The sequence below is a fragment of the Eutrigla gurnardus genome (assembly GCF_963514095.1).
Source record: "Eutrigla gurnardus genome assembly, chromosome: 22".
In the NCBI taxonomy this organism is placed as follows: Eukaryota; Metazoa; Chordata; class Actinopteri; order Perciformes; family Triglidae; genus Eutrigla; species Eutrigla gurnardus.
The window spans coordinates 17,812,551-17,836,307 of NC_139933.1; the positions used below are offsets into that span (position 1 = coordinate 17,812,551).

Below are 23,757 nucleotides of genomic sequence, written 5' to 3' on the forward strand. Positions count from 1 at the left end.
CGACCAGCATGTCAGTCATTTATTTTGATACAGAATATTTAGTATACAACATGCGTACACATGTCATTTTCTAATTTTGGTTTACAAGCCCAGTGTGTGTCGACAGAGTAAGGAGCTGTGTCCAGTGTGATGCAATTCAATACCACTATTAATGTTCAAACAAATAGAGTTGTTGCATTGGATGTCCTCATACTATGGAATGTTTATTTGTCTAATTTACATCAGCACAAATGTGAACTTTATTATTGGTAATATAAAAATAGAAGATACTTCTGGTTCTGCTGCGTTGACATTTTTAACTGTTCAGTGTTTTTTGGAGTGCAACACTAAATCAGTGGAGTGCTTGTTTGACCTTTCCTGCTTAACAATCAGTGCACTATAAAGTTTTTGCAGACGAGAAACTAAATGATCACAGGATCGACTGTCTTGAACCACTTGTACTCACATAATGAACAGTGTTTCAGTCCTCAGACCTTCCTCCTTACATCCGTTCCCTTGTAACATTCAAATGCTAGACCCTGACTAGTAGGGATTTCAAGTCATGTGGCATATGTTTAATGTGCAAAGACTCAAAACTACACTTTTCCAACAAAAAACATATTGTAATATTAACACTCATTACAGTGGTATTTAAATGCCTGTAAATTAAAAATCTGATACAATCTCCACACTTAAGGATCATGTAATCTCATCAAAGAAAGCATGAAGCTGTTTACTTAAGACACTTTCCAGCTGAATTATGAGAACAAAAACAAAGATGGACTAACTAACTACAGCTTTATCACCATCAAAAGTGCTCAACTCTGAGAAAGCTATAGTCTCTTGAGGGATGAAAGACAGAAAACTGTTTCTAGTCCTTCTTTTTGTGTGTGAAAAGGTGAACCAGTCCAGGCACAAGCACCATGACGATCTGAGGCACGATGACAAATTTGACAAAGAACAGGCCGTAGAAGAGTCCTTGTGGTTGGACAGGGAGTGGCAGGCGATTGACGTGGTACAGTCCCATGGACGAAAGGGCCAGAGACAAAGCCCGTGGAGCCCAAGGCAGAGACCAACCTCCAGGCTTCCAGTACTGGGCCAGCCCCAAACCCAGGAGGGCCCCGCAGTCTCGCGTCAGAGAGGAGAACGGGGCCGTATCCAAACGAATCCACTCTGCACGGCTACACCATTTCTTAGCCAAAGCAATAGACCTGCGAAATAGAAAAAAGACATTTCCAGTCAATGCAAGAACATTTTACTTCACCACATAAGGCTTATTATGCACAGCACAGACTCATCAATGCACACGCATAATAAAAAGACAAACCAGGAGAGGTTGATTCCCAGCTGCTGCAGCCCAGCATGCAGCATCAGAGTACTGAGCAGCAGACCGAAGCTTAAACTGAAGAAGAACAGCAGGGGGCGACCTTCTGGTACTCTGCGGCTTAGAACAATCCCCAGAATGAATCCTGGAAAAAAAGTAGGTCCATCATTTCAAATTTGCAATGAAAAATATACAATTTTTTCTTGCTTAGATAATCATCTGCATGATATGATGGTGTATCCTGTGAGACAATATAAGTGTTTTCACCCATCAGAGATTTGTTTCTATTCCTTAATACTGTGTAATATATACACAATCAACACTCCAACATTTCAGCTTGTGCACGAAACTGTATTCAGACCTGTAATGGAGCCAGCTACGACCTGGTGAGGGAAGTGGGCCAGAATGAAGATTCTGGAGATTCCGACTGCCACCACAATCACCACGTAGAGCAGGTAGGGAGCAGCTGATAGCATCACACTGGTGTCACACAGACAGGCAGTCATTCAAAAATAGCTCTGTCCTCTAAAATCTTTATCTGTGCTTTGGTCATATTTGTTTACCTGCGAGTACGTGAGTATAAGAACGACCCCAGCGAGGAAGCCACGACCCACCACACTGCCGCCGTCACCATCGCATGGCCCGACGGACTCCCTGAGAAGACGGACATCAGCTTTAGGGCTCTGTACAAAGCATTGGGTGTACTCTCTACGACTGATGACATATTTTATTTTGTCTTTACGGGCTCCTTACCTGGGCCACTTTCACAGGTGGAAGAAAACTGGTGAACGTTGGGCTGCTTGTTGATGAAAAGACGTGATTCACCTATCCACCAGAACGGCCTTTCTCCAAACAGCATCCTGGGAAGAAAAAATGTAATTCACAATACATAATATAAAACAACATACAGTTTTGTACATCTCTTGATTTCCACCTTACTGTACCAGTGTGTGGAACATGACTTTAGGGAGTATTTGTACTATAAATTGAACCTACATCTGATTCTACTAATTCATTGTTTGTCCAATCCTCCTTTCCCTTTAAAAATCTAAAAGCGAACTTATCCTAATCCTTTTCTATATATTTTTTTTTCTTCTCACTTTGTTTTATGATGTGAAGCACTTTGAGTCTGCCTTGTGTATGAAATGTGCTATACAAATAAAGTTGCCTTGCCTTTCTTTTTCAACAGTTTCCTTACAATTCTCACACTTACCTCAAACTATTTGTGCGTGAATGTTGCATTTAGTCCTGCACGTTTTCACCTACCTCCATTAATATGAAACCTACAACATCCATTGTATCAGTTGTTCATTTATTTCATACTGTACAAAAACAAATGTCTAAAATATCACTGTCAGAATTATTAAATCTCTATTAAATCCCATTTTGTCAGCAACTTTGTCTCCATCTACATTGATACGTGCTAATATTCAACAACAAAAATGTAAATGCCTGTCTGAAGGTTTAAGATAATTATTATATGTTATATTTGAATATATATTTAACCTCCTCTTTCCATTGTAGATATAACTGCCTTACACGTTCAATATGTGACCCATGGATCCGTCTATAAAAACGATGATGTAAATAATTATAATAGCTATTCTAAATGTGGTGTTGTCATAAGCAGCCAATGTAATCAAAATTTGACTTGATTTTATCAATGAGGAAATGCCACGATTAACTGTACTGTTGACGAAAGGTTCCGCTTGTGTCGGTTTCACTTCGGACGGTACACACGGTGGGACTTCATTAAAGAATTAAAAAATAAATAATATTAAAGAATAAAACACTCAAATTGTCTTTGTATATACATGACACGACGTGTGTGATATGTGTGTGTCAACATCACGTTTATCTCCATGCTAACATGCCAACAGACAACAACAGTGATTATGTTAGCTGCTTTCTTTTTAGCCTTACCATTTAAACACCAAGTTCAGCCACTCCGTTATAGCTGCGACCCACAGCACGGCGACCCCGGCTCGTCGACTGAGGAAATATGTGACCGGAAAAACCAGCAGGAAGGCGGCTTTGGGATCACCGACATGAGTGATGAACAGCCACATTTTTTCTTGACTCATCGTCCTCTCCTGGAGATTCTCGGCCATCCAGATGCTTCGGGTGTACACGTCCTCCATGTCTTCTCCCCCAAAAACATACACCTCAAGCCTGATTAATATTTGTGTACTTCAGGAAGTGTGTGCTCTCCCCGATTTAGCAGTAGTACCTCTAAGGTTGTAGTACCTCTGAATGGCCGGTGTGGGGAGCACTTTGAATAGAGAGCGGTTGAATGGGAAGACAAAGCCACAGCTTTGTGCTTCGATTAAATAAATTATACTTACGTTTATCTACACGCGCAGCGTTAAGTGGACTATTTAAACGTCAGTGCGTTAGCTGCATTAAATTACAAATATATGTTCGTCTTATTTTGAATAAATGACCACAACGCGACGTATACTTCGACACGCCCAGGTTTGTCGTCTGTCTATACGACATCGCGTCGTTTTACGTAAGGCAGGCGCTCCGGTTTCCTGGCGGAGAAGATGGCGGCTCCTGGACCGGGGGAGTATTTCAGCGTCGGGAGCCATGTCTCTTGCCTCACCTGCTTGGGCCAACGTCTGCAAGGAGAAGTGGTCGCGTTCGACTACCAGTCCAAGATGTTGACTCTGAGTATCCTTTTGTTTGTTTCGAGTCGCGGGCGGCTTGCTGGCCTGCCTGGCTGCAAGGGCCTGTAGGGTAACCGAAAAATATGTCAAATAGTGATCCGCGCAGGCGTAATTGGTGGTGGCCGAGCTACATATCTTTGTCCGTTTTAAATAATTCCATCGGGATGGTAGTCGCCCATCCATAACGTATCCATTGGAAGAGACCTTAGGGGTTGCCGGGCCACTCTGCGGCTTCACGTTATCCGCTAGGAAGAGCATGTGTTGCCAATCCACTCATTGTATTGCCAGACCTCAACATGGATCACTATCTGGCAACGGATCCTAACGCATCATGGCTGTTTGCTCTCAACAGGCACAAACCGTTGCTAGTTAGCAAGCTAACTGAAATCCAGCGCACCCTCGCTCCGGCTCGCGTACACACACTTTTTTTGACCTCACGTAGTTTGTGCTGCCATTTTTTGTGTATGTGTATGTGTATGCGTGCGTGTGGAGAGGCTAACGGTTTATTTTCAAACACTATTTATGAATGGACACTTCCCTTCCACGCTACAATTAAGTTGCTGTTAGCACGGCTAACATGCTAACTGTCGGTCAACCCCACACTGCCCGCTACTAGCTCAATTAACGGTATTAGCATTCCCGAGCTTATCAGCTGGGGCTTTTTTTTCCTTCACCCCACGTCTCATCCGATTGTGGTGACATTATAATTATTGGGTGAATTAAACCGGCAAATTATGTTTAAATTCAACAATGGCATTTAGGCATCACGAGTTCATTACAACCTACGTTAGCTCGCCGGTGAACACGTCTAACGTTACACCCATTCATCTTAACGAGTGTGTTTAATGCGAATGATTTAGGTGGACCATCTCATGACCTGCATTCATTTACATTTTTTTAAAGGCTTAGTTAACGCCAAGCTGTGGGGTGAAAACACTTACATGAATAGGAATAAATAGGCAGCCAAGGTTTGACAGTTGGCATCACAGGCCTTTTTCGGGGAGGTTGTTTGACACTTCCGGCCAACATACACTAAATTCACATCAGTCAAATTAGTTTTGAATGAATCCATCAAAGACAGGCGGTTTGCCAGGAAGCACACTTTACAGGGATTTTGTTTTAATCTACTGATGTAAAGGTCAGAATGAAATGAAATTTAAGATTAGTCTGATATCCAAACTGAGCCATTTTATTTTATTATACTGTCATATCAGCTCAAATTCTGTCCCGGCTCTCAATCAATCGGGCAATTTTTTTTTTTAAAGAACTGATGCAATGTCTTGCAAAATCAGACTAATGTATCGGGGAGAAGCCTGCATCCGAATCTGACACGTCTGACCCGCCGTTCCTGTATTACTGACAGGGAGAGAGCTGTCGACGCCTCAAGGTCTCGGTTTGTCAGGGTGTTTGACATAGATTTGTGTTCCTGTTACTCAATTTACACGTAGCTCTATATGTACGTTCAGCTGTTTTTCAGGATTTGGATTTGACTACAAATCGGTGTACTTAAAGGTAAAGAGCTACATGCCTGAGCTTATTTCATTAATCACACATTTTGTAAAATAAGTCATTCAGTAATTGGGTACATTTAGTGGGCGAGTCATTCATATTGATACGACATAAAGCCTTGCTGCTGTAAGTGTGTGCATTAGCTGAACACAGTTTAAAGGCCCTTTTCCAACAATTCTGCATTCATCTGTGATTGCTATAGGTGGCAGTGCTGCCTTCGCCTCGGTAACTGGCACTACCTCTCACTGTCAGTGTTAGTCGGCCAGTGTTCTCTGTATCATAAGCTCCACTGTGCGCTCCTAACTGATTGTGTTCATGCTTTGTGAGGGGTTTTGATCTTGTCTTTTTTTCTGTGTCTTGTGATGCACCGCCATGAAGTTTTGTGCCTTGACTTTAGTTCCCTCAAAGAGTGTGCTTCCTCCAGTGGTAAGCCAAACCTCAACGACGTCATCCTGATCAACTTAGCCTATGTTTCTGATGTGGACATTATTAATGACCGCACTGAGACTCCACCCCCACTAGCATCACTGAATGTTAGCAAGGTAAGTCTTTTTTGTTATTTGTTCCATTGGTGTATGCACATCCATTTTAAAAAATCATGAGCGTGATGGAATTATTTCAGACAAATCAAAAGTTCTATGCACTCTTGCATCATATCTCAGTGATTATCAGGTTGAGTCCGAGCTGTGACTCAATTCATGACCTAGATCCTCCAAAAGATGTCGCCCACAGAGGCTGGTCCACAACATGATCTGTAGGCCTGAATGTGAGCCTCTTCTTCAAATGACCTTCAGCTGATTCTTCTAAACCTTTCAAGTAAAAACTGAGTTTTTCAGCCAACAAACTGGCTTATTGCTAAGTTTTGAAAGTTGCAGGACCGGCAAACAGGCTTCAGCTTTTGGTTCCTGTAAATTAAAATATGCTTGCCATATTTAGTCACCTTATATTTTGAGTAATTAATTAGGATGCAATTATGTCAGATTTTATAATGAATACGTGTCATGTATTTTGAATTTTTTCATTCACTTCCAAAGATTCTGTGATATTTCGCCTTCAAAGACAAATTTCCCTTTTTCTTTTATTTCTCCTTCAGGTTCATCTGGTTCTGTCAGATGAATCAATTTGCACATTTGTTTGTGATGGCGAATCTCAAACCTCACAGTCAAACAACTTAATTGGCTTCACCATGAAACAGATGTCTGTGCAGATGCGAGTCAACGCACCAAAGCACATGCAGCAGTGTCTGGTTGAGACTGTAACAACAGTATCTAAATACCAATAATGCATCAAATATTAAATCTATTTGTACTATGGCTGCAGGTTTTGCTCTATCCTGTACCAACTAACACTTTAAATGTTAAAAAGGCCAAGCTTTGTTTGCCAATTTCTCTAAATGGTTGCCAATGGCAGCCCTACTGCCCTGGTTGGTGATTGGTCACCTCCGCACGCGATGTTCCGTTTGTAAATATGACACAATTTGTCATCTGGCTTTTTTCATTGGTCTAGTTCAGTAGTAATTACTCTACCTGTTAATAAAACACACTCACTTAATATTTCCTGACTTTATGAGTTTGCTGGGGTCAGTGAAAGTTCCATATAAGACCAGCCACAATGGAATCTGGTATGAGGCATGGATAGTGTCTCCTGTTAACTGCCTTGTGATGACCTAAACACAAAAAAAAGAGGTTCTTATAGGCAAACATTCTCTCATCTTCAAACTGGTGTCGGTTCGCAGATATTGCTAAACTCTATGCTTGTTAGTGTAAATGATATCTTGTGATTAACTGGTGACATGTTCAGAGTGTTTTCTACAGGGTCAGTAACAGATAAATGTATTGTTGAGCACATGAGATCGCTTTGTTCTTGCATGACGAAGATTATACTTCCTTAAGTCATTAACCAAAACGGTGTACAAGACTAATGTTGAAACTGTAACATTCTCGTTTGTGCCATGTTTCTCTTTTTGATCTGAACCCCTCTGTCTGAAATAAAGTCGAATTGAATTATTGCATTTAAAAATAAAAAGCTTTTCCCAAGTTCAAAGCTGTCAAATCAAACACCGTTTGACGTTGAGAATGCCTTTTGTTGTGCTCTACTCTTTGCAGCTTGCCAATCGAGCACGGACAGAAAAGGAGGACAAGCTGTCCCAAGCCTATGCAATCAGTGCTGGGGTTTCTGTGGAGGGCCAACAGCTATTCCAGACTATTCACAAAACGTAAGTAGGCGATCAGGTCAGCAGCTGCTCAGTGTTATACAGCCAAGATCAAAAGCATCGGATAACGTTTGTCAGACAGTTATAAGAGATTGAATCTTGTAGAGATCTGATCGGAAGGACCAGAGGGTCAAATACAAGCATTTTATTCCTGCCCTGATTATGATGCACCATGTGATTAGAGCTGCTAGTGAGCCCGACTGTAAAATATGAACACGGGCTTGACTCGGGTTCACAGTTAGGTCAGTCTCAAAAAAGTAGCTATGGGGAGAATGAAAATGGATTTTCTATAAGAAGGCTTGTCTACTTCCCCCCAGTATTCTACAGTGGCACATTGTTCTGACATGCAGCTCCTAATATCTGTTGTTCTTTCTGAGCGACTTGACTCATGTACTTGCCTCTCCTCCACTTTTTACCAAATATCTCCCCCTTTCAGAATAAGTGTTTTACTAAATGAAAGCCATTGTTGGGGGTGAATTGTGTGCTGGCTGTAATGAGCTGGCACCTGTATATGTAGACGTGGAAACGCACAGAATTTGACGAGCTGAACTGAAAACCTGACACCCAATTAAAGCATCAGGTTTTGGCTGAGCGCTCATTCCAGCCAGAAATGCACTATAGAGATCTCAAACTAAATTTGCTTTAAACGATCGCAAAATGTCTCTCCATCAATAAAAACACAGCTTTGGTTTTATTTCATGATCTCGATGTAAACTGTTGAACGTTTTTTTCTTATAGCTGAACGTCACAGGAGAGCAGCTTATGAGTTCACGATCTGAATGTTTTTAAACATGACGAATAATCCTCTCCTGGAATCTGCTGTGGCCATCTGATAAAAAATGAGCATAACTTTGGTCAAAGTCTCAGATTATCCACAAATCAGACTGTTATTGGTCACCTGTGGGCTTTTCCCTACTTAGTACAGACGCAGCTTCAGTAACCGGTCACACCATCATCAAACGAACCTCGAAAATTGTATTTTTTATGTTCCTGCTCTAAACATTGAAATAATCGTGAAATCACTATTGAATTCAGCAAATTGATCCGACACACAAAAATCATCACAATAAATGCACAATTTGACTATTTTTACATCTAGTTTCACTTTACACTGCTCATGACTAATATTCTGGTGGCTTATCTTGGCAGTTGAGCCATATTCATTTATGCAAACATATCTGTGGATACTGCATTGTGACTTCTGCCAATCATAACCAAGTTATTAATGTTCTTTATCTAAGAGAATGGAGAGATAAATGTAGGGAAACCAGTATGAAAATAGTTTCCCGTCATGTTTCATTGTTTGACTCTTCAGCAGCAGATGGGATGATGATGTTGCCTTTTTCTTTTGCAGCATCAAAGACTGTAAATGGCAGGAGAAGAACATTATTGTGATGGACGACGTTGTAATCTCGCCGCCTTACCAGGTCGAGAACTGCAAAGGCAAAGAGGGAAGCGCTTTAAGTCATGTACGCAAAATAGTAAGTATGCTTTATGTCTACGATATTTCACCAACAATACACGACTTCAGGGCTTAAAGGTGTTCAATCCTCTATGATCAATAAAAGCAGCACGTTCTCACAGGACTAATAAGTAATACTCTATTTGCATACGGTTTTGTTAGTACTTCCTAGTCCGCTACATTTCAGAGCAAAATATTACTTTATACTTCATTAGATTTATTTGTGAGTAAATTAAATGCTATGCAATGCAATAAACCACCCATGACGGGACTTTACTTGCAGTATATACATTTTAATTATTTTTTTAATTGTGATGTGTTCTTACTTCTTTACTTTCACCACTGGTATTAATCGATGACATTGCCTCAGTCCGTCACTCAACTGATAATCAGTGGTGTCGGAAGTCGCCACCTCACTCTCCCTCCTCACCAGCCGCCATGCTAACTGATAAATGGATCCTCATGTAAAGTTTTCCTCCACCACTTTGAGGCGTAGCTAAAATAGACAGTGGCTGCCGTCTCCGTTTTATAATGATCATCGTGCACCATCGCTCCTGCAAAACACTTAATCGCTGCCAAAAGGTTAAATTTAAGTTAACCCTGACATCGGCATCCATTTGCCTGCCAGCTGGGAAAGATTCAATGCCCTACTTGCCACCGCCTACACTATCTATCTGAATTTATAGTGGTGCATCATGTTGTATACCTGAAAAGTGAATGAAACGAGAGCCAGGGATGGATGGACACAGGTTAGAGGATCAGGTCCTGTTTTAATAATTCAAGATAACGATTTTTGCCTGTAGCCATAACTGGACAATGATTATAAAAGCCAATAAATTATTTACACATTATTATATCCAATGTTAAATCTTTAGATATTACGGTTAACGTCAATGCAACACCCCTAAAAGCGTTAGCCTAACCCACCATGTATAGTTTGAAGACAATTCTGTCTATTTGCTGATTTTTGCAGGAATTAGCCTCGCACATTTGTATTTTATATAGCACTGTTATTGTGAGACTAGATTTTTTAAATGTAATTGCTTCTCTGTGTGAAATGGCTGCATGAGACCAACGTTTCAGGGTTTTCACAGAGTTGGTGTCCGTTATTGAAATGTTGTGGTTTCGTTCTTGCAGGTTGAGAAACATTTTAGAGACGTGGAAAGTCAGAAGTCCATGCAACGTACACAAGCACAGCAAACACAGAAGGACTCCACTTTATCTTCTTGAGTTGGCAGCGTGGGTCGGCCAGGGAAGGCAACGCGGGTGGTTTTGTTCCCACTGCCAGACTAAGTCTGCATTCCTTGTCCTCAGTCTGAGACCGCAAGGAGGAGCGCTGAGGGCCCTGGATCCAGAAGATCAAATACCATTAAATGAAAAAGACAAAAAAGAAAGAGGAAAGATTAAATCTTAAATTAGACTTTATAAAGAATAATTTAAACAAACCATAAAATACCATAGTTTCATTAACTAACGTCTCCTTCTGCCCCCCCCTCCCCCCTTCCCTCCCTACCTACCTACCTACCTACTGTCCCGGAAACCTTTTTCTTTTTCCGCCCTCCTTCCTTTGCCTTCAGTTCCATTTCAAAAAGAGAAAATTAGAGCAGTCAGAAAGGCTTGTTAGCTTTATTTTCTGTCATTGTTTCCTTTTTTGCTGATTCCATGTTCTACTGTCTGTATTTTCTGTATTTTAAACAAAATGTGACATGAAACGCCACACTTTAAAGGACATTTTCTAAAATAAAAGTAACAAAAATTCTGACTGTAATACTGTAATTTTCAACCGCTTTGTGAAGGATTCATGAAAAATGATTTTAACATTCGCAAATATATGAACCAGCGGGGGGGAATATTTATAGTAAAATACTATATAGCATATTTGTGGTTTGCTTGAATCCTCAACATGACAGTCACAGTTCTCTGGAAGACCGATCCGGCTGCCACATTTTTGAACAGAGGAGGTATTCTGGACAATAATCAGTTTTTTCAGTAATTTGAAAAAAGTAAGTTTTGGAAGCTTGATTGGGACGCTTCAATCTAATTACCTTGAGCTGATTCCATCACCGTCTAAAGGTGCTTGGTGACATTTACTATCTCTTAGCAACATCGAGCACTTGATAGCAGATGTATTTCTACTTTTCAAAGTTATTTCTGTCTCTGCTTTGGGTTGGAATTCCAGGTAGATTTCAGGTAGTAATGCTAGTGAATCATTGATAACTTGATTGTCTAAGGTCTGCAGGATTACTTTCTTGATTAATTGGTATGGTGTGTAATATGTCAGAAAGTGGTTAACATACTAATTACAGTATCCTCACAATGTATTGTTTCATTTTGAAAACTGTACAAAACAACCCAGATACTACATTTATTTTCATTTTTTGCCATTTTTGAGGAGACATTTTTGCTTAGAAAAGTACTTACTGAAAGTAATTGATCAATGAATTCCCTCCTCAAAGCAGGGAATATGTTTAGCTGATATTCCACAGTACTGCAGGAAGGGGAAACGGCTTCAAGATCCAAATAGAGTAGCAGATGTAAATCCTTATTATAGGAAAGGATCCAAAATGGACCAGGTTTCCTCCACAGATATGGTTATGTTTTGTGATTATCTGTTTAAGCCCATAATCCCTCTTTAATCAGGAATATTCAGAGAGAATTTATTGAAATGGCATCTAAATCAGGTTATTTTGGTAGAGAGAAGGTAATGATGCCTTTCAGCTGGACTGATTGGATTCTGATCCAAACACGAGACAGTCAGTTGCTGCATGATGGTCGCTGTGATGCCTCTGCTGCTGCCGCCGCTTCTCCTCAACACAGTGTTGGACTTTAAGCTGTGTCCCATCCGCTGCCTGTGCCACCAATCGTCCAACCTGGTGGACTGCCGGTCTCGTGGTCTGGTCCGGGTCCCTCCTGCTGTCCCCCACGGCATCTGGCTGCTGGACATGAGTGGGAACAAACTGACTGAGCTACACAACAGCTCCTTTGTGGGACTGTGGTCAATGAAGATCCTCCTGATGTCCAACAACAGCATCGGAACTCTGCAGCCACAGGTACCAAAAATAACAACTGGATTTAATTTGATTCTGTGAATCCATATTTGTATCAGTTACTTCAGTAAAAGTAATGCAAGAAAACAAAAATGAGCTGAATTCACCTAAAATCTCAAAAGAAAAAGTATGACCTTTGCAAGTGTTGCATCACTATTGCAGAGAGAGAGAGAGAGGGAGAGAGACATTCTCCTAAAATGTTAAAAGTAAAAAGGAACATTAATTTTAAAAAGTTAAACTCTCAAATCTCAGATTTCAAAGAGTTGAATGACGTCAAAATTAAAATTACTCCTGGGGGAGGGAGATATACACTGTTGCCAAAAATAATGGCTCACCTGCCTTGACTTGTATATAATTAATAAGTGACATCCCATTCTTAATCCATAGGGTTTAACATGACGTCGGTCCACCCTTTGCAGCTATAACAGCCTCAACTCTTCTGGAAGGCTTTCCACAAGGTTTAGGAGGGTGTTTATGGGACTTTTTGACCATTCTTCCAGAAGTGTATTTGTGAGGTCACACTGATGTTGGAGGGAAGGCCTGGCTCTCAGTCTCCACTCTAATTCATCCCAAAGGTGTTCTATCGGGTTGAGGTCAGGACTCTGTGCAGGCCAGTCAAGTTCATCCACACCAAACTCTCTCCTCCATGTCTTTATGACCTTGCTTGTCATGTTGGAACAGGGAGGGACCATCCCCAAACTGTTCCACAAAGTTGGGAGCATGGAATTGTCCAACATCTCTTGGTATGCTGAAGCATTCAGAGTTCCTTTCACTGGAACTAAGGGGCCAAGCCCAACTTCTGAAAAACAACCCACACCATAATCCCCCTCCACCAAACTTTACACATGGCACAATGCAGTCAGACAAGTACCGTTGTCCTGGCAACCGCCAAACCCAGACTCCTCCATCAGACTGCCAGATGGAGAAGCCTGATTGGTCCCTCCAGAGAACGTCTCCACTGCTCTAGAGTCCAGTGGTGGCGTGCTTTACACCACTGCATCCAACGCTTTCCATTGCACTTGCTGATGTATGGCTTGGATGCAGCTGATCGCCATGGAAACCCATTCCATGAAGCTCTCTATGCTGTTCTTGATCTAATCTGAAGGCCACTTGAAGTTTGGAGGTCTGTGATTGACTGTAGAAAGTTGGTGACCTCTGTGCTCTATGTGCCTCAGCATCCGCTGACCCCGCTCCGTCATTTTATGTGGTCTACCACTTCTTGTTGAGTTGCTGTCGTTCCCAATCACTTCCACTTCTAATCCCACTGACAGTTGACTGTGGAATATTTAGGAGTGAGGACATTCCACGACTGGACTTGTTGCACAGGTGGCATCCTATCACAGTACCACCAGTGTGTGTGTGTGTGTGTGTGTGTGTGTGTGTGTATGTATGAATGTAAAAAATATAAGAGATATATTACATAATATCTACTGTTTGTATAATTCATATAAGTCAGTGTTAATATGTATTACTGTTTATTGTGTCCAATATTTGGACATATGATAAGTATTTTGAAGCTTTGGCAACATTGTTTTACCGAAACTTTCATGCCAATAAAGCCCTTTGAATTGAATTGAATCTAAAAATTGAGAGAGAGCACTTATCTGCTGGTTATCTATATTATAGGCAAGGACATTTTATTTGTATAGCACCTTTCAACAACAGGGCAATTCAAAGTGCTTTACATAAAACATTAAAAGCATTGGAGAGAAAAACAAGCCAATACATTTTTTACAAATAAATAAAAACATAATACCAAGGAATAGAAATTACAGTGCAGTATAAGAAGTTCATAGATAGTATTGTTTACTGAAAGGCAGCGGCAAACAGAAAAGTCTTCAGTCCTGATTTGAAAGAGCTGAGATTTGCAGCAGACCTGCAGCTTTCTGGAAGCTTGTTCCAGATATGTGGTGCTTAAAAACTAGATTATTATTATATAGATTATTATATTCAAGGTGTGAGTAAGTTCGGCACCGGAACAGCACCCATCTACCTTCAAACACTGGTCAAACCACATGTAGCCTACCACCATCAAACAAATGTCGCTCAGCAAAGTCCAGACTCTTCTCTGTTCTGGTCCTCAGTGGTGGAACGAACTCCCGACCAACGTCAGGACAGCAGAGTCACTGCCATCTTCCGAAAAACACTCAAGACTCACCTGTTCAGACTTCAGCTCGACTCTGCATAGCATGACCCACTAACCCCCCCAAGTTAATCGATGTACCGGTATGTGAAATCTCTATAAACTAATAGAATAATATTTTTTCACTGACTATACGTTAAATGATACAAAATGTTAGAAAGTAGTTTTTATAATTAAAAAAATAATAATTCTCAGAGACTAAAGCGATGGCTGTGTCTGATCAAAAGTCCAAAACCAAAGAGTTTTAGTTTACGATCATATAAAACCCAGAAAACCAGCAAATCGCTACAGTTGAGAAGCAACTGAAAATTAGCAAACGTTTGTCACTTTTGCTTGATGAATGACCAAATAATGAAAATTTCAATAAACTGTTAGCTTTAGGCTACTGTGTAATAAAAAGTACAATATGTGCCTTTCAAATTAACATAAAGAAGCATAATAGTAATCCCCATGTCCTCATACTACCTTGAAATTGTACTTGAATAATTCCCGTAGTTATTTTCCACCACGGTTTTGCATGTTTCTGTGTATTTCTGGGTTTCAGTCCCTGTCGTCGCTGCGGTTTCTGGAGAGGCTGGACATGAGTTTTAACCGGCTGCGTCGGCTCCCTCAGGCCTTCTCTCAGAGTCTGCCCTCCCTCCAGGAGCTCCAGCTGGACCACAACCTGCTGCACCACCTGGACTCCCATTCACTGGGTGGATTTGGAAACCTGAGGAAACTGGACCTGAGTTACAACTGCATCCAGGAGATGGACGTGGGTACTTTCAGCCGCCTGTCCAGTCTCAGTCTCCTGGACCTGGAAGGAAACCGACTGAGCGTGCTTGAAGACGGCCTGCTGAGCCGGCAGCAACGCCTCCAGGTGTTGCTGCTCAGCCGCAACAACATCTCACTCATCCAGACAGAAGCCCTGGCTCCTTTGCGGAGTCTGATTCTGCTGGATCTCAAGGAAAACCAGCTGGAGCGCATCAGGTTCAAGACCTTCGTGAAGCTCCAGACCACCACCACCCACCTTCAGTTGTCCTCCAACCGCTGGATCTGTGACTGCGAGCTGCAGCGCGTCTTCAGCAAGATCCGTCACGTTCAGCATCTACACGTCGTCGACTACAAGGACATCGTCTGCCGTGCTCCCGCTCAGCAAGCCGGCAACTTCCTGGCGTCGATGAACGGCCGGCTGTGCATCGCTGAGACGGCGTCGGTGCTCGTCATCGTCATCACCGTGATGCTGGCCGTGATCGGTACCCTGCTTAAAGCAGAGCACAACCGCAAGAACCACCAACAAACTGCAAGTGATGCAGAGTCGGAGGAAGAAGAAAGATGATGAGCAGTAATATATTCAGAGGCTATAATATTGATTGGTTTATGTTTATGTTATGGACAAAAGGGAATTGAAGGTGAAGAATAATATCATTACATGCACTTGTAAGTACTTGTATAACTCAAAGTATTTGACCAATAAACTTTGAACTTTACAGATGAAACGCTGGTGACCTTCTGAGTGGTGATGTCATGCAGGAGTCCCCTTTAACAAACAACCATCATGGCACGTGCTCATTGAATGCACAATCGAGTCCAGTGACCAGATGTATGAACCAAAAAGAATTGGCGTTTGGCTTTTGTGAGGAATAAAAAGACTCCCACCAAACCTCTGTGTCCTCTGAGTGCTGCTTCCATCTCTCTCATCTACCTTTAAGGCAGCATCAAAGTGTTGTTGACATGCTTGTTGCAGATCCCATGGTCAGACTTGATATTCTAACAGCAGACTAAAGTCCTGCAGAACTCTCGCAACTGTTTCGTTTTAACATGACTTTCAGTGCGTGGTAATGCAAATGAGATAACACAGATGATTACGAGGACATATACACGTCTTGTTTGAGTTTTCAACAGCTCCATCACTACGAGCAGCCGTGGACGTCGTTGGCTGAGAGTCACCAGTTAATGCATTCACTCGTTAAACCTAAACACGTGCTGCAAGCTATTAAATGTGTTCACAACCATTGGCCCGATCATATATGCTTGTGTTTCGACAGCTTATCTTAAAACTCAATGAATTCAAACGTCCGTATTTGTCATGGAATTTGACGTGTACATGACCAAAGATAACGTGATTGGATTTCAGTTTTTTTAAGCAGTTTTACTACAAAAAAAATTAAAAACAACAAAAAACATGCATATATCTGGTCAATAAATACTGGGCCACTTGCTAATGCTTTCTCCCCACTCAATAATAGCACAGGGATCTGGAAAGTCAATTTATTTTTGGTTACATTCGTGACGTTTGGTGGTAAATGTCCTTGCATAGCTTGACAAGCTGTAATAGGTTCTATCAAATTTATGGAAATACACATTAATGGAGTTTATTAGCAAATGGAATGTAGCACAAATTGCCACAATTAAAATTTTAAGTTTCCCTTTATTTGCAAAATATTTAAACCATATACTGTAAAACATTACGGCGCTTAAGACTGCTTTTTGGAACAGATTCCAGATACTGTACCAAAACTCCACATTAGTGTCATGTTTCAGAACATAACAGACAAAATTGCAAACATGAATCTTAATAAATTATTAAATTGCGAAAAAAGGAAGCTTGTGTTTTTTCTTCTTCTTCTTCTTCTTGCAAAAGCAAAGACACCGACTGGTGGTCAAAGACAATCAATGGCGCTTACATCCAACAGTCTCAGCTTGGAGTGTTTGAATCCTGAGAGATCGCTGAGCGACGCCAGCTTTGAGCACAAAGTCGGGCTGTGGCGTGAAGGCCGACAATCTCATCCTGTGCAGACGCCTGTGTCTGTAATGTTTGTCTGTGAGAGTTCAGCCGTCAGTAGCCAGGATCAGCACAGCTCCGAAGATGCCCACGTTGTGTCCGATAAGCTTCAGCTGGTTCCAGAACTCCACCTTGCGAGTGTGGTGCCAGTAGCCCAGATTGCCATCGATGAACAGGATCACCAGAGGCAGGATGGTGGCCAGGATCTGTGCGGCCAGGCGGATGTAGTAGCCGGAGAGGAAGGCCAGAGCCAGCACCCCGAAGAGCACCTCAATCAGCATCAGAGTGATCTCTCCTCCCAAGATGTGGTTCAGATAGGCCTGCTGGTCCTCTTTGCTGTGCTGGAGGGAGTACACCTGGTGGGGGGAAGTGGTACTGCATAAAACTGAAAAGGTTTTGGTTTGTAGTCTGTTTTATGAAAACCATATTATTGGTTCGTTCAATTGACATGCAGAAATAAAGTGCTTCAAGCCTTATTCTTATTCATATTAATGACAATGGTCTGGCTTGTACATAATGATCTTAAGTAGGTCTTTTTCATGTTGTAATGATACAAAATAATGTTGGTCAGAGTCCAAAGTAAAATGCCTTTAAATTGGCTTGTTAAACAATGCCTACAACTAATAATCATTATCAATTTATCTACCAGTACTTTCTCGATTAAGAATTTAACCTACAAAATGTCAGATAATGAGAAATGAGGCTCAGTGTCCTAAAACCCATTGTGACTTCTCTAAATGTTGTGTTTTTTCTGACCAAATGATTACAGAAAAACAGAAAAATGCAGATTTTTTTTTAAACATTAAACATTAAATTAGCTGGAACTATAAAACTGCAAATTAAATCAATCGATTAATCAATTCATCTTTTTCGGAGCAAATCTGGATCTTAGCATTGTCGTAAGATCTCTGGTATGTTTTCTAAACAAAATGCACTTTTGACAAGATAATTACTTCAGTAAATAAATATAACCCGTGTTCTAGTTCAGACAACTGTGTGAAACTCTTTTTTTTTGTGTCAGAATTTCCCAAAGAGTCTTTCAACATACAAATAATAAAAACATGAATACAACGGACGTGGACCTTACCATGCAGATGAGGTAGACTCCCAGGAAAACTTGCCCAGTAGACTGAAGGGATCTGCTGCGAGGTTTCTGTCTGTACACCTCTCCCGCCCCGCTGGCCAGAACCAGAAAGCCTCCAATGATGGCCAGCGCTCTAGAATACATCCGAACCTGCAGGGCAACAATGGTCAGGCTGTAATAATCCAACACAAGTTTCAGCTACAACGTCAGTCTCAATAAAAACAGTTTCACCTTACACTATTATAGGGTTTTACACACAGCTGAACCCTATATTTCTATCAGGAGGACACAGGTAACTAACCAACTAAAACCACAGAAGGGGACTCACCTTAAGCCATTCTCCGTAGTACACCTGTTCTCCAACATACGAGGCGTAAGTGCTGACAGCCAGTTGTATGGCAGCGGCCATCGCAAACCACCTCCTCTTCACCCCAAACGACATGAAGCTGGCACAGAGCACTGCCACACCCATGTCCACATACAGGTATGGCACATGGATGTCTGGCTTTCTGGAGATCACAATAAATAAAAAGAGGATTAATCAAAACTGAGGCTATTATAATCTATTGTTTGTTTCATAATTTATTGTACGTGTGTATTATTGTGTATTCAAGAGTGGTAGCCACACCATGAGCTGTACATTTTGCATTGATGTGCTTCAGCAGCTATTGAAAATAAATGTGTCTATAGTTACTGTAGTGTTTGAAACCGATTCATCTATGAACTGTTGTTGTGATTACTCATGTAATAACAATAGAATTGTCATTTTGAGGCCAAACAACGTTTTTACCATTTTAACAAAAGGTATAAATGTAGCACAAATTATTCTTTTCTACCTCACTATAGAATCACAAGAAATGTCTTCTTCATTACAGAGAGAAATCACAAATTAGAGTTAAGAAATTTAAATACATTATGAAGCACCTGCACCAGATAGATGGTATGTGATTAGACTAATAATTTGTTTTTTTTAGCCAACCTAAAATAATTTCTAAAGTCTAAAGTGTTCTAATAAAACAGCAACAGATACCCAAAACGCAGGCTCCTGTGTTTGATGGTGTTCAAGTATAAATCGTTTTTGCTTTAAAAGATTGTAATATTTTCAGACATGTGTAGACATTTTCCTTTAAGTTGCTATAATTACAGGGGAATTCAGAGGGGTGTGGTTGCCTGAAAGTAAAGACCAACTCACCACAGACTCAAACAATACACGCCCAGAATACAGAAGAGATTAAAGCCATTAACGTTATTACCAGAAAAAAATGACAGCCTTTCCCCCTGCCCGTCTGAAAATTACAGACCAGGCAAAATACAACATATGACTTTAATTTAAACAACTCTACTGCAACTCTGAGCTTGTGTTTAGTTGCTGAAACACAGCCGTTACGTTAGCTTGCTTGCTGGTTTAAGTTACACATTCAATAGAAAAGATAGGAAAAGGTAAACTAGAAGGCAAACTGTCCTGTAATGAACTGTATCTGCCAAACTATATACCGCGTGTAACATTATCTCGTCAATGAAGGCTGTTTTTGTACGCTGGGTTACATTGCCGTTAGCCAGCTAGCTCGTTAGCTAACGTTAGCTAGTTTTCAGTGCTCAGTCTCATTATTACCTTTTTGAGTCCGCTCGTTCAGCAAACAGCATCAACATGCTGAAGCAGTTCCAAAACCCGAACCGGGTCAAAATAAACGCTCCTAGCTGGCTGAGAAACCTTAAAGTCTGCTTCCTACTGGGGGCTGCCATGGTTGCTAATGTACTCGCCTTCCGCCAACGACAATGCAGTTAGTCTAAGGACTTCCGACCAAAATACATGCAAGTGTCGAAATAAAAGTACGTGTCTATCTACTTATATAGAACCTAACATGAATTCTAACGCTAGCGCTCTTATTTTGAAAATAGTTTCTGAAGTAGTGTAAAGACGCCCTCCTATTGGCTGGTTGAACCAAGTAGGCGGGACAGACTCGTTCATTGACAAGTTGGAGCAGGAAAAAACTGAAAAAAGTTCGACAGCGGCATCCACCGGAGAAAGTAGATCATCACAGTGTCTAAGAGTGTCTTACCTTTTTGTAGAAGGCAATAAAGTAAATCTGAAACCGCTCTATTCTGCTAAATCAGCAATAACCACACAATATATATTTCTAAAAATATAATAGATATAAAAAGTGTATGCAACTAAGGATTATTTTCTAATTGTATAAATCTGTTGATTATTAATCATTAAGACTATATGAAAATAAAGAAGCATAAATCTGTGAACCAATCTAAAGAAATATTTCAATACCCATTTGTTTTCTGTAATAATTATTCTGATAAACCCTGATCTGATGTTACAAAGTTATCCTTTATAAAATCAAAAATGAATGTTAGTAAAAACATAAAACAGGATACCATAAAGACACAAGAAAAGAAAAGCAATAAAATAGGGAATATTAATGTTAATAGACATATAAGAAAATATTTTCAGCACTAATGTTGTAACAAGCTCCTAGAGCCCAAGGGGAAATCTTGTTTTGTCAAATGAACAGCGACAAAACCCAAAGATATTCAATTTACAATACTATAAACCTGAGATGAAGTACTAACAGTTAAGGGTTGGAAGCAGAGAATGTTTGCCTTTTATTTCCTCCACTAATGAATTATTTCAGCTCCAATGTTAACTCCTCAAACTCTCTTAACAAAAATTAAAAGAAGCCAGAACACTCATCAGTGTCACTGAAACATCCCCTTTGCAGCTACTTTGACATCACAGTGATTCAAACTGTGGAACTGAAATAGGACAGACAAATGGGGAAGGGGGGGGGGGGGGGGGGTTCATCAGGTGATCAGGAGGATCTCCACAGTTGATCCAAAGTGACGTGTCGGGTTAATCTTTAGAAGATGAGAGACTAACCCAGATCCTGAAAATGGCTTAGTGTGATTCCTGCTGAAGGTTAAGGATCAGTATAGCTTGTCATGTCGCTGAGGAAATGTCAGTTGGAGGTGAGTAGCAGAGTCAGGGACTAGTATTACAAGGAACATTCGTCTAAAACCTTCAACACAAATCTTCACTTTGGCTGGATCTGTGAGTTTCTGTTCCCACTGTGAAACTAGTTGATGCCGTCGACCTGTTTTCCACCAGCAAGCCTCCTTTTATCCTGAGTAGGGTCATGGATGCTAGAGCCTATGCCTGGTAACAGTGGGCGGGGCCAACACATGCTGATAATAGAAAGAGACTTCAATTAACTTGTATGGGTACTTAAAAGTCTTAGAAAGACCAGTAGATTTGAACTCGAGCCACCAAACGCAAACAATCACAAGAAATGTAAACCAGCCTGAGCTCAGTGTTAAAAGAACAAATAACAATATCACAAAGCAAGCATACATATCTACTTATTCACAAAAAATCCATGTGTCTACCATTTGTTTATTAGAATGATGTCACAAGAATTAGAGCATCTATTTGGATAGACTGTGAGATTAAAGTATATAATCGTATCAGTGGTGAAACTTGGCCCTGAGGCCCTGAACTCATGATGTGTTAACACACAATGAACCCAACTCCTGTCATCAAGTTTATTGTACGGTTTATTTGCCGACATAACATTGAAAGTATCAGTGAAAAATAAGTAATAAGCAAGTTTACCACTGTTTTAGATCAAGCTTATTATAACGAATACCACAAAGTTTACCTCAAATGGCTGGACACGTGATAAAAGCAGCAATGAGCAACATTAGCAAAGCCTATAGAAGTGAGAGAACACAATGTTTAATGTGCAGCACAAATACATAAGCTCACACACACCACATATAGCCATATAGTCCATTAGCTTTTAGTTCTCACCCAACTCCTGATGTTTCATTAATTTTTAAATAGTTTACAGTACACGAGGATTGACTGGAGATGATTAATAATATGGAGCAAGTTAGTTCAATGTTTTATATTATTATTCTATAATTAAAAGCAGAATCATCAAGTCCAGTTAAGCACATACAGGGAGAAAAACAGAACGGTCGTTTATATGATCACATTTTCGGTAAGAATGTTTGGTGATCACAGGTATTAAAAAAAAGAAAAAGAAAAAAGAAACAATAGAAAACCAGGAAATTCAGAAAAAAAACATTTATATTAACATCTATAACAAACCTCAAAGTAAGTGAAATATGTATTTAATTACATTTAATCAGGTTAGTCCCATGTTATATGTCCCAATAATAAATAACGATAAGATAATAACTGTGAAATCATAATAATATTGGTATCAGGGTGTTCATGCTTCATGGCAATTCATTCCAGATACATGGTGCAAAGATGAAGCCAAGCAAGTTTGGATGACATCTGAGGTTTGATTGACAGTCAATGATGTGATGTTCCATCATTTTCCTCTTCCGGCGTGCCTTATACCCTCGCTCCTTCCTGTTCGGAGGTTATGGCTCCTGATTGTTTAATCCCATCAGGGGGGATTGGTGACATCAGGGCCAATCCTGTTGCCGACCTCTCCCAAAAGCCAGCAGCAGGGATCAGCTGTGATGAAGAGCAGTGGGACAGCGGGGATCAGTCAGTGTGAAGAAGCGACCGGACTACAGGCAGGCGTACAGTCGATGAGCTCTCGGGAGTAAACACATTTCTCTGATTGTTTGTGGATCCCACCATTCAGCAGGTAAAGAGGACTTACAGAGAGTAACTACAGAGTACACCTTCAGGCATTCGCTGTGACATTTGAACATTTTGACCTGAAACTCCTCTTCCATTCAGGATGGCTCGGGATATGTCAGATAAGGAAATCCTGAAAATGGAGCTGGACCAGTTGAAGAAGGAAGTTAGCACAGCCAGAACACCAGTAAGTCTTTTCTCTCACTTGATTGACTTTTAATTCATTTTAGCTTCCAAAAGGTCCTTTTGTATTAAAAACAATGCAGAATGAAGACAATCTGCTCTGTTAAGCTCACGTTTGTTTCCATCTTTCCTTTCAACAACAGTTGGCAGCAAACTGTGCCACCACCGTCTCCTTTGTGGAGGAGCTGGTACCAAACGATCCTCTGATCAAGGGCGTGTCGGACGACAAGAACCCTTACAAGGGAGACAAGGGAGGCTGCGTGGTGACATAGCACACAGACCTGCGGGGGATAGTCTCTGTTTTTTATGCCGACCGGTTACGTTGCTGTCACATCCCTGTAGAATTGTTGTGGATAGAAAAAGTATGATCTGTATGGTATTGCTCCCTGGAGAGAGAGACGCTTTTCCATCACCAGATTACTGTACGTACCTGTTGATATGAGGTTGTTTGTCAATTTGTAATTAAAAGCAAATAGCTGTAAAAAAAAAAAAAAAAGCTTTGACCTGACTTGGCTGTTCTTTTTAAGGATATGTAGTGGCATTCTCACTTTCTTTTTTTTATTGCACTCCTATTGCACTTTCATCCCATATGTCACGTCAGTGATGTTGACTGTTGTGTGAGGCAGCAGAAGTCAACATGACACTCAGCTGTAAAAAGAACTCGGCTGCTTCGCTCTAATTCCTAATAGGATTTTTCTGCCGCGGCACAGAAACCGTCCTTCCTGTATCAACATCTTTAAGCTCATTCCAG

At 40.8% G+C, this 23,757-nt stretch overlaps 5 protein-coding genes across 5 annotated transcripts; 3 read left to right on the forward strand and 2 right to left on the reverse strand.

Annotated features, from left to right (window-relative positions):
• Window positions 1–4: 4 nt before the first annotated feature.
• On the reverse strand, window positions 5–3,666 carry g6pc3 (glucose-6-phosphatase catalytic subunit 3). The gene is made up of 6 exons (XM_084039542.1): window positions 3,227–3,666; window positions 2,057–2,163; window positions 1,867–1,957; window positions 1,665–1,783; window positions 1,307–1,448; window positions 5–1,190 (listed from the first exon to the last, which is right to left on the reverse strand). Exons 1-6 carry the CDS (start codon window positions 3,442–3,444, stop codon window positions 851–853), a joined length of 1,017 nt encoding a protein of 338 aa, XP_083895668.1. The 5' UTR covers window positions 3,445–3,666; the 3' UTR covers window positions 5–850.
• Window positions 3,667–3,771: 105 nt separating this feature from the next.
• On the forward strand, window positions 3,772–10,914 carry lsm12b (LSM12 homolog b). Its single transcript, XM_084039543.1, has 5 exons — window positions 3,772–3,976; window positions 5,890–6,023; window positions 7,587–7,696; window positions 9,048–9,174; window positions 10,293–10,914. Exons 1-5 carry the CDS (start codon window positions 3,850–3,852, stop codon window positions 10,383–10,385), a joined length of 591 nt encoding a protein of 196 aa, XP_083895669.1. The 5' UTR covers window positions 3,772–3,849; the 3' UTR covers window positions 10,386–10,914.
• A 953-nt stretch (window positions 10,915–11,867) lies between these two features.
• LOC311008559 (uncharacterized protein) lies at window positions 11,868–15,663 on the forward strand (the record flags this gene model as incomplete). Its single annotated transcript, XM_084002261.1, has 2 exons — window positions 11,868–12,205; window positions 14,890–15,663. The coding sequence occupies exons 1-2, from the start codon at window positions 11,921–11,923 to the stop codon at window positions 15,661–15,663; spliced, it is 1,059 nt and encodes a 352-aa protein (XP_083858387.1). The 5' UTR covers window positions 11,868–11,920.
• A 954-nt stretch (window positions 15,664–16,617) lies between these two features.
• Window positions 16,618–19,962, reverse strand: tmem101 (transmembrane protein 101). The gene is made up of 4 exons (XM_084040702.1): window positions 19,806–19,962; window positions 18,522–18,702; window positions 18,197–18,343; window positions 16,618–17,465 (listed from the first exon to the last, which is right to left on the reverse strand). Exons 1-4 carry the CDS (start codon window positions 19,934–19,936, stop codon window positions 17,157–17,159), a joined length of 768 nt encoding a protein of 255 aa, XP_083896828.1. The 5' UTR covers window positions 19,937–19,962; the 3' UTR covers window positions 16,618–17,156.
• A 2,724-nt stretch (window positions 19,963–22,686) lies between these two features.
• gngt2b (guanine nucleotide binding protein (G protein), gamma transducing activity polypeptide 2b) lies at window positions 22,687–23,472 on the forward strand. The gene is made up of 3 exons (XM_084040279.1): window positions 22,687–22,830; window positions 22,926–23,010; window positions 23,150–23,472. The coding sequence occupies exons 2-3, from the start codon at window positions 22,927–22,929 to the stop codon at window positions 23,276–23,278; spliced, it is 213 nt and encodes a 70-aa protein (XP_083896405.1). The 5' UTR covers window positions 22,687–22,830; window position 22,926; the 3' UTR covers window positions 23,279–23,472.
• The last annotated feature ends 285 nt before the right edge of the window (window positions 23,473–23,757 follow it).